Source organism: Nannospalax galili, unplaced genomic scaffold (assembly GCF_000622305.1).
Source record: "Nannospalax galili isolate Female #2095 unplaced genomic scaffold, S.galili_v1.0 scaffold83, whole genome shotgun sequence".
NCBI lineage: Eukaryota > Metazoa > Chordata > Mammalia > Rodentia > Spalacidae > Nannospalax > Nannospalax galili.
This window is the reverse complement of record NW_008352659.1, coordinates 1171334-1181968: the sequence shown is the minus strand read 5'-3', so window position 1 is coordinate 1181968 and position 10635 is coordinate 1171334. Positions and strand designations below refer to the sequence as shown.

The 10635-nt window shown below is 43.1% G+C and overlaps 1 protein-coding gene across 1 annotated transcript in view; it reads left to right on the top strand.

The window, feature by feature from the left end:
* The first annotated feature begins 5883 nt into the window (after positions 1-5883).
* The window catches only part of Dydc2 (DPY30 domain containing 2), a 7278-nt gene continuing 2526 nt past the window's right edge, over positions 5884-10635 (top strand). Inside the window, exons 1-2 of the mRNA XM_008849825.1 lie at positions 5884-6030; positions 6315-6437. Coding sequence (XP_008848047.1) covers positions 5884-6030; positions 6315-6437 — 270 coding nt within the window. The remainder of the gene's footprint in view (positions 6031-6314; positions 6438-10635) is intronic.

The window sequence follows — 10635 nt, the reverse complement described above, 5'->3', positions numbered from 1 at the left end:
GGGGGGGGGGGGAGGGGTCAGTGGGGGAATGCACGCAACCGGGAAGAGGGGCGCTGAAGGGAGAACCCAGTGGACTTGCTGAGGAAGCTCAGAGGAAGAAGAGCCTTGCAACCGAGAGGTGGAACTCAGCATGCACTGAGAGATGAAGGGGCTGGAGCCTTTCTTGGGGAGCTCTGAGAATCTGCAAATCCAGGGATCTTTGTGGGCCCTGGGGAACTGTTGCTGCAGGCTCCATGGCCTGGCAGTTTCAAGGCTGTGCCTTTGCACTTGCTGGTGACCGCTGCTGGATTTCATTTAGAGCCAACTCAAACACCCCCTACCTCCAGGGTGTCTAGAGCATCCCTCCCTCAGGCACTAGAGCTTACTTTTCCCCTGTCCTAGGGATATGTGCATCATATTGGGGGCGCTTACCATGTTCTCTTCTAGTGTGTGTGGTCACGGCATTACCCAGTGGGGAAGACTTTGATAAATGCAGAGTGTGCACTGATGAATCAGGGTGAGTCCTTAGTTCCCAAGCATCACAACCCTTAAGACAAAATTATTGAGCACCTAGTGTATGTGTGTGCCAAGTACCAGGGATAGTCTCCTCACAGAGCTTGTCACGCTTAACCGGTGTGGCAGCCAGCCAGCTGCTCAGGGAATGTGAGGGCATCCTGTAGAGGCTGTTGGTGATTCTGCCCTGGGTTGTGGAATGGTAGAGGTATGGATCTGTGCTTGGGAACTGTGTGGGGATTTTGTTAACATAGATTCCAAATCTGGAGCGTCACAAGGTGCAGTTCAAGAAGCCCTTCATTAATTCATCATGAGGGATGTAGAAGAGTGATTATTGGTGCACCCACCCAGTTAGGTCACAGACTGGCAGAAAGAGATGGCAACTTTCTCAGATCCCCCCAACCTCCACACTTACCCCAAGTTTAGTAGCTTGAAACAAATTTATTCTCTTACAGTTACAGGGCTAACCTGAATGGCAGCAGAGCAAGTTTCCTTCTGGGGGATCCAGTTCTTTGTGTCCCCTTGGCTCAAGGCCCTAAACCTCATGCTGCTTCTTCTCTGCCTTGCCACTCTGTCACCCTCTTTGTCTGGCCTTACTGTGTCCCTCTGATAACAATTCTTGTATGGTAGGGGCAGGGGTCTGGCCTGGATGCTTTGTTCTCTTATAGAAAGATTTGAAAATAAGGGCTCACACAAATTTGCAAAAGTAGCAAGATAACCATATTTGGAACAAAGGGATAGGACAGGTTATAGAGAGTACGCTATCAATATTGATGTCAGGCCGCATGAGTGAGAATACTCTAGGGCTTGAGTTATTGTTTGGGAATTCCTTTCACGAAGTTCAAGAGGAGGGACTGGTTACTAAAGATGTAATTTGGATGGTTCTCTATTTTGATGGATAGATTAAGTCATGTGTTCATTTTTCCTACTTTGCATGTCTTTTTCCATTAATGTATCTGATTTTAGTCATACACACACCTAATTATGCATAGGCATTAGATGGTAAAAGGGGGATTCTCCCTAAACGGTTACTAGTGGGCACACGTTTGCCTTACTGAGCGTGTACCCAAAACCAGTTCAGACTGCATCTTCTATTCTTCAAACCCAGATACATTAGGAATGAATATGCTTGAATACAAACTATCTAAATTTGATTGTTACCAGGGACAGGGAAGTCATACCATTATTCAGGGTATGTGTTGTTTAATGTAGGTATGGGGGGGTTGTAGGTTGCTAGGTACACTGTTTGGAGAGGGGTGTGTGACCATAGTACATGCAGCCCAAGACACTAGGTTGCCATTGAGTGCATTATTTCAGGGTGTGTTTACAACCCAAGTCCAAATGGGGATCCCAAGCTAAACTATCTGCTAAGCCTGCCTCACTTATGATTACGGTTTGCCTACTTGTGGGCTACAGAGATGGCTCAGTGGATAAAGACATTTGCCTCTAAGCCTGACAATCTGAGTTCCATCCTGGGATCTACATGCCACCCAAATATACAAATAATAAATAAATAAATAAATGTAATAAGCATTTTTAATTGACTTACGTGTATAATCTCCTTCCCATCTCACGATCCTTAGTCACATCTGCAAATCTTCTTTTATCATAAAAGGTAGCACCATCATAGGTTCCAGGTTTGAGAACATGGGAACTTTTGGGAGGTCAGGTTCAGCCCTAGAATAGGCCTTTAAGATGGCTCCTGTATCCACAACCACTTTATTTTTTAGTCTTCTTACTTTCTGGCAGAACAAATTATTCCAGACTCATTAGACTTTCGCTGTCCCAACCCTGAACCAGGCCCTTCTTTAAGGAACTCTGAACCCTTTAAGTGATGAAGGGTATTTAATAACAAGTTCTGAAGCTGGATGTGGTGGTACATACCTATTATCTCAGCACTCAGGAGGCTTAGGCAGGAAAATCATAAGTTCAAGGCCACTCTTGGCTACCTAGTGAGTTCCAGGCTAGCCTACACATAGTGAGACGCCATCTCATAAAACAAACAGCAAACAAGTAAATAAATAAATAACTAGAAGCTCTGTGTGCTCAGTGATTTCATTTTTGCTGGGGTATTTGGCTTTCTAGACCCTTGTAATGGCAAGAGATAGAAATTTATACTTTTTTTCCTCTACCTGTATGTCCACCTGTCTCTCCCTCCTTAGGCTAAAAAATGGGAATATGGGCTTGCTCAGGAGGAGGTTGGAGACTAGGCCAAATCTTGACACCATCTTGCTACATAATAGTTAATATTTATTAAATTCTTTCTATATGCCAAGCTAGGTATCTTCCATGTTTTTAATCAGCTCTAGTCATCTTTCATTATTATGAAACATGTGCTTTATTTCGGTTTTCCAGAAGAAGACACTAAGACCCTGAGAGACCAAATAATTTGCTGAAGATCACACAGCTGTAAGTGGCAGCACTGGACCTGGAACTTGTCTATCTAATGCAGGCATCTGTGCTCCTGGTAGCTCTGGTTCACTGTCACTCCTAATATGGCAGAATGACTCAGGCAACATTATCTGCCACTCTTCACATCTTTTGGGAGATCCGGGAGCATCACCTCCACCTAAAGTGATACTGTGGGGTAGTGCATTAGCAGTGACTTTAAAAGCTCACCATTTTCCTTCTCTCTCACTGTAAGGCAAATGAGCACCTGTTGTCTATGTCATAGACTGACTCCCAACCTCACAATATCACAGCTTGCTGTATACTCAGAGAGCCCCTCATGGACCTCAGATATTTTCTCTGTACTTAGGGATAAGTATGTGTGGGTAAGTTAAAGGTTGTCACCACTCTTACTACCAGTGTGCCAAGCCCTGTTAAGACTGATGACCACTAGGACCCACTGTCTAATATAGTCTAGCTGGAAAGCTTTAGAGAAAAAGCCCCTTTGAATATAACAGCTTTTGGCAAGTATGATTTTGTTGGTACTTTTGAGAAAGGTGCTGTTGTGATTTGGCTTTTAAATATCCCCAAAAGCCACATGCCAACGGTTTGGTTGCCAGCCTGTCACACTGTTGAGGCTCGTGGAACCTTTAATAGGTAGAGCCTAATGGAAGGAAGGTAAGTCACTAGGGCCATGTCCTTGAACGGGACTGTGTGTCTCTGACCCCTTCTTCTGTTTCTCCACGCTTCCTGGCTACTATGAGAACAGCTTTTCTCAGCCATCTGCTGCCAACCGTGAAGTTCTGCTTTTCCACAGGACCTGAAACAATGATGCCAAGTTACCATGATCTGAAACCTCTGAAATCATAGGTGAAAGTAAACCTTTCCTCCTTTAAGTTGTGTATTTCAGACATTTTATCATTGCAACAGAAAGCTTACTGATACAGAAAATTGGTACCAAGCAATGGGGTCGTTGCTTTGACTACTTGATGATGTGGTTCAGAAATCTTTGGAATTTGTAAAAGGAATTTTGAAAAATTTTTGAGAAGCAGGCTATTGAAAGACTACAGTGCTACAAGCAGAAATTGATGGGCAGTTCTGGTGATGGCTTAGAAGACCAGAACACTAATAGCAATGTGGAGGGTAAGGAGAGGCTCATGAGGTTTTAAATAGAATGAGAACTCTATTGGAAACCGGACTAGAGGCCATTTGCGTTATATTCTGGCAAAGTACTTGCCTGAATTTTGTACACCCCTGAGCTCTTGTATGAGACTGAGTTTAAAGGCAATGTACTAACCTAGCCAAGGAAATTTCTGGACAGTACAGCATTCAAGTTCATTATTGATGGCTGCTTTGAGTCAGATTTACCATGAGAAGTAGGACCAAAAAGTAGAACGGGAAGAGTTGAGACTTTCAGTTTGGTGAGAAAAGGAACAGTTTTAAAGTCGCAGCCAAGGAGGATCCAAGTGCCTGGGAGATTCACGTTATTAAGTAAGAGCCAAACACCTAGTACCAGCACAATCAAAAGACTCCCTTGAAGGTGTCTCAAGAACCAACAAGCCCCATCCATCACAGCCTCAAAGACTTGTTTGAGAAGAAGACCCTGGGTGCTCTGTGAGCACAGGAATGCCCAGAGTCCTCAGGACTCATTTCACTGTGCTTAACCATGCACACACTCAGAGCCTGCTGTGACTAAGGTCCAAGTGGACCCAGCCACTGCTCAAGTTGGTAACAGACTTCATTGTTGCCCATGTCATGCTGGATTTTCAGGCAGGCAGAATGGAAGAGCTGTGGGACCATGGAGGCCTCCACGTGTATATCAAAGGGTACCCCGAGAGACCAGTCATAGTGTGGCAGGGTCAGAGTTCCTGTAGGTAACTCCTGCAAGGGCAATACCTGAAGCCATGAGAGTGAAGCCAAAGTGTGGTGAGAACCTGAAAAGTTAGAGATGCCAGAAACGTGGAACACAGTGATCAGAGCCAGCCTAGGAGAGAGGCCACGTGGGCTGCAGCCAGCAAGGCACAGGGAAGGGACTGCTCAAGTCATTTGCGGCTCACATAACACTGCTGTGTTGGTAGACATGGACTTACAGGACACTTGCTGTGGTCCGATTTCTCATTCTTTTCCTATTTTATCCTTTCAGGGTAGGACTGTGAACCTTATGCCGTTGTTGTGTTCTCCTCCTCTTCCTCTTCCTCTTTATTTATATTTGACAGTACTGGGGATTGAACCTAGAGCCTTGTGTATGCCAAATTAGTGCTCTAACCACTGAACTATACTCGTAGCCCTTCTTATATTTTATTTATTTTTAATTTTATGTGTATGAGTGTTTTCCTGCATGTATGTAGGTGCACTTGTGTTGTTCAATGCCCATGGGGGTCAGAAGAGTGCATTAGATCCCCTGGAACTGGAGTTACAGAGGGTTAGCTGCCATGTGGGTGATACGAATCGAACCCGGGTCTTCTGCAAGAGCAGCCAATGCTCTTAACTGCTAAGCCATCTCTCCACCCCACCCCACCCCCTATTTTAAAGTTTTCCTTTTGATCATTGGTTCACTCAGATACCGAGACTGGCCTTGAGCTCACTCTGCGGCCCAGGCAGTCCTTGAGTTTGTAGTGTTTCTTTCTCAGCCTCCTGAGTAGCTAGGATTACCTTCAAGCCTAATTAATAAACTTGTTCTTTCAACATTTTTTTAAATTTTGAGACAGGGTCTTGCTATGTCACTCAAGCTGGCCTTAATTCTTGATCCTCTTGCCTCAGCATCCTGACTGCCAGGATTTCAGGTATGTGCAACCATGCCTTGCTTTTTTGATTTCTGTAGAGGCTCATATCTTAGTTTTCCCTGAGTCTCAGAGGAGTCTTGGGATTTGGACTTTTGAGCAGTGTTGGAACTATTAAAGACATCAGGGCCAGACATAGTTGTACGTTCATGTAATCCCATCATTCGGGAGGATGGCATTTATAAAACAGAGTTTCTGCTTTGGTGTTTCCCAGATCCCCAGAATGGAAACTGCATACTTGAAGAAATGCTTTGGAAATAGCCTGACCCAGGCACTGGCAGAGGTGGCAAGAGTGCGGCCCAGTGACCCCATAGAGTACCTGGCTCACTGGCTTTATCATTACAGGAATGTAACTAAAGCTACTGAAAAGGTGTGTATCTACGGGGTCTGCTTAGGGAGGTCTTAGCTTGCCCAGAACAACTTTCTATCCAATGGCTGGAGAGTTTCTCATGAGGATTGCTTAGGCCCCGGTATCCCTGAAGTGTGAAGACTCTGGAGGGTAACCCAGCTCAGAGGATTGTGGAGTTGGGTTTGGAGCTACTGTTATGGGAAGAAGCTCAGCAGGCCAGGTACACCCAGGTGGATCTCTAGTGAGGGAGGGCCCAGGCTAAGGCTTCCCACTGTGACCTGATTTGCCTCTGTCAAATTATACAGAGTAAGCATGAGATGCTGTGGCTGAAGGAGGAATATGAGTATAGCCTCAAGGAAGCTAAAATGGCAGAGATGCTGAAGCAAGAGGAGCAGCAGATTCAACTCAAGTGTGAAAAGTGTCACCAGGTAGGGAGAAGTTCAAGTGTGAAAAGTGTCACCAGGTAGGGAGGGAGATCAAGTGTGAAAAGTGTCACCAGGTAGGGAGGGAGATCAAGTGTGAAAAGTGTCACCAGGTAGGGAGGAAGATCAAGTGTGAAAAGTGTCACCAGGTAGGGAAGAAGCATGAGAATTTGGCATCACTACTCCTGGTGATGGCTTCCACGAAATCCACAAGGCAAAGCACACTGAGGCTCACCTCAGCCGGCTTGTACCTCACAGCCACACGCTAAGCAGAAACTGATCTCAACATCCATAAAATCCTTGGCAATGGAAAAATCAAATGTAAAAGGGAAAATTTATTCCAGACCCCAGAAAATATCATTAATGTTACTTGCTTAAAACTTCAGAGTGTGTATATATATATATATACACACACACACACACACACACACACACACACACAGCAAATATTTTTTTCATGTAAGATCCTTTGAGCTCTTTTCAAAATTATCCAGTCTTTTTCAGAAACCAAATTTGGTTATCAGTGTCTATTTTAGAAACAGTGTTCTACTTAACATTTTGTTTTTATTTTTTATATTTTATTATTTTGATTTTATGTGTACGAGTGTTTTGCCTGCATGTATGTAAGTGTATCATATGTGTACATTGTCTAAAGAGGCCAGAAGAGGGCATCAGATCCTCTGGAACTGGAGTTATAGTTATTAGCTGTCTTGTGGGTGCTGGGTACTGAACCAGGGTCCTCTGGAAGAGCAGCCAGTGCTTTTAACCACTGAGCCCTCTCTCCAGGCCCAATATGTTTTTATATGTTATGACTATTTATGTGTCTAGCACCAGGTGTCTCTTCTATGATGTAATGATGCTGTCTTGGTGAAGTTGTTCATCTAGAGATGAAAGCCTGATTTTTTTTCTCCACCAATTTAAATAAGAAGGCAGGAAAAGCAAGATCTCAGCAGTCAGCTGAGGTGGGTTGTTTTGTTTTGTTTTGGGTTTTTTGTTTGTTTGTTTGTTTGTTTTGTTTTTTGGTCTTTTTGAGACAGGGTCTCCCTGTAACCACAGTTGGCCTGGAACTCGCTATGTAGACCAGGCTGACCTAGAACTCACAGAGATCTGCCTACCTCTGCTTCCCAAGGCCTGGGATTAAAGGTATGCACCATCTGGCTTCAGCTGAGCTTTATAAAAAGCAGAGGCACCACCTGGAACCCTATAAATGTTTGTAAATAGAACACCAAAATTTGTAGTGGTAGGATCAGTTTGGGGAATATCTGCTGAGAGACCAAAAAGTTCATTTTTTTTTTTAAGTACCTAAGTTAAAGAGTAAAGATTATTCCTCTTATTTAAAAGGAAGAATGCACTTTAACAAACGTGGAGCTGCATGGGCAATTCAAACAAATCCATGAAGTGCAGTAGCCATTCAAATCACATTTAAAACCGTTCAAAGCAGAGTCCAGATGGGCTGCTGATCTCACTACCCGTAGGTTGAAGCTCAGATTCTGATCAGTTGTGAGATTAGCAGGGCTGCTTCAAAAGAGCAACGTGAATACAGCTAGAAGCTTCAGACAGGTCTGTAAAATGGCAGGTCCAGGGTTTACCACTAACTAGCAAAACTGACAGAAAAACTCATAGAAATAAAAAGTTTAAGAATCCTTTCTGCTGGTGTGTCCTCCTTATGATAGACTTTTGCAAATGGAGTTTTATAGTCTTTATTTTAAAAATTGCATGTTTGTAACAAGGTATGTGGAAAAGTGGGTGACCAAAAAAAGAAAGCTGATGCACACAGAGACACAGAGACACAGAGACACACAGAGAAACAGAGAGAGAGAGACAAAGAGACAAAGAGACAGAATACTCCCCAAAGGGGACACAAGATGGTGTCCTAGTTTGTCTGGCAGCGACTAAATAAATTTTTATGTGTTTGAGGGTGGGATGAGTTCCCTTTCCCCCTTGAATTTGCTGGTTTGGGCTATTGCGGGGTATTGGATAATCCAGACAAAGAAAGGGAAACTGATTATCAGGTTCCCACCGCCAAGTCTTTGTCTTGGAGAGGGAGAAGCAGGAAGCCAGCCATTCTAAATGTTTAAGTGGAAAATACATTTGTCTACTTAGAGCCTCTTTTCCCTGCCTGCCTGGGAAAAGGAACTGTCTCTGACTCCTGGTCCCTCAGTAATAATAGGAATCAGTTATTAACTCAGAATAGATGAAAGCAACTGCCTTCATCTGTCTGACAAGCAGAACTTTTATCTCCCACAGTCTTTTCTACAAACTCCTAAAGCTGCCATTTTACACAATACCTAGTTAGAGAATTCACTCAACTGCAACATTAGGATTGATATCTGATGTCTTCTTAACTGCCAATATAGCCTTAATAATATCTTCAATAAAGTTTTCTACGCTCACTAGCATTGCTAGTTTCCAAAGCCAGCTTTGAACACATGAAAATATCAACCTTATTTATTGATACTAAGATACCCAGTATCTCTATAAACAACTAGTAGATTTATTTTTAAAGCTAAATGTTTTGTCAGTAAATTAAAAGGAAGATATACACCAGGTTTGGTGGTACAGGCTTGTAATCCCAGCCACGTGGAGGGTTGAGACAGGAAGATCCAAAGTTTGAGGACTGCCTGGGCTACATCGTGAAGTCAAGGCCAGCTTGGGCAAATCAAATCTTTAAAAGGAGAACTCAGTGTTAGTTGTCTTGTATGTATGAGTCGTAGGTTCAATACAAAATGAGGTGGGGGGAGAGAGAGAGAAAGAGAGAGAGAGAGAGAGGAGAAAAAAGAGACAGAGGGAAGGGAAAAGGAGAGAAAGGAAAAAAGGAAGGGAAGGAGGAAGGAAATGGAGGAGAGAGAGAGAGAGAGAGAGAGAGAGAGAGAGAGAGAGAGAGAGAGAGAGAGAGAACCAAGGTTGGCCAGGAACTCATGGTTCCTCTTACCTCAGCTTTAATTATTAAGATTATCAGTAATGAATAATCACACTTAAACAGGAAGTTAGTTTTATAGTTTTTTTTTTTTTTTTGGTCATCAGACACATCCAAACCATGTGCTCCAGGGTAGCTATGAATGTGGCCAAACATGCTGCAAAATATTTTTTTTTGTTAATTCCACTGTGCATTTCTCAAGCTTGAACTTTGAAGACAGCCACATTTTGCAATGGCAAAAGGTTGGCTCTGCTTGGAAGGGAACTCTCCCTCCAGAAGATTCATCTTTGAACAGTTGTTTGAGAATGGAAGAGATGAGGCTCATTAAAGAAAGTTATCATTACTTACTGTCCACACCAATCATTTCCACACACTACATTTTCCTGTTACCAGAAATTGAAATATGTAAGTTAAGGAACAATTCCCAAACCACCACCCTTGTTTTATGTAAGCATTATTACAGAAAACTTTGCTCACAGTAATAATTTGAATTAGCTTTTTGTGTTACATTCAAGTTTTATGCCCTGAAGAGATATTCCTTAGCAAGATTTAGATAAAAAGTATGCTGATCTTTCACTTTGCAAGAGACAGGCAAGTTTAAGGGAAGATGGGAAGTGAGAGCTGGCCAGGGCTAGACTGTGTGTGATCTCTGTTTGAAAAAAGAGTTTGTACCAAGTTGTAGTTATGGGCATTGATTCCTTTTGTTAGAAGGAAATATGGAAAACCTGGGACTGATCTGAAACAAAGCTGGATGAACTGCTTCTCTGACAAGGGAGAGCATCCTAACTCAGGTGTGAGTTATGTCCAAATAAAATTTGAAAGGATTAGGCAAAGAGGTGGAAGGGAGTCATCAAAGAAGGCAAGATTTTAAGTTCTGGTCTCTGATTGACTCAAGTACTGCTTTGGGTTTCAAAGTACTGCTTGCTATGGCTGGCCTTCAAATTTTGTGACTCGAGTGTTGGGAAACTTGGTTTTAGACAGGCCTGGGATGGTTGGACTGCTAGTCTACCTGATAGGCTTATATGTTTCTATTCAAAGCTTTGCATGCTTTTTTTCCCTTCATCTTTTTTGCTTTTTATTTTGCTTTGCTTTTTGCTATTGTTGTTATTTTGTTTGTTTGGTTTCGTTTTCTCCCTTTTGTTTTGAGACGGGTCTCATTTTGTAGCTCTGGCTAGCCTGGAACTCATCATCTAGCCCAGGATGGCCTAAAACTTATGACAGTCCTCCTGTCTGCCTCAGCCTCCCAAGTTCTAGGATTTCAGGCATGGGTCACCATCTCTAGCTTTT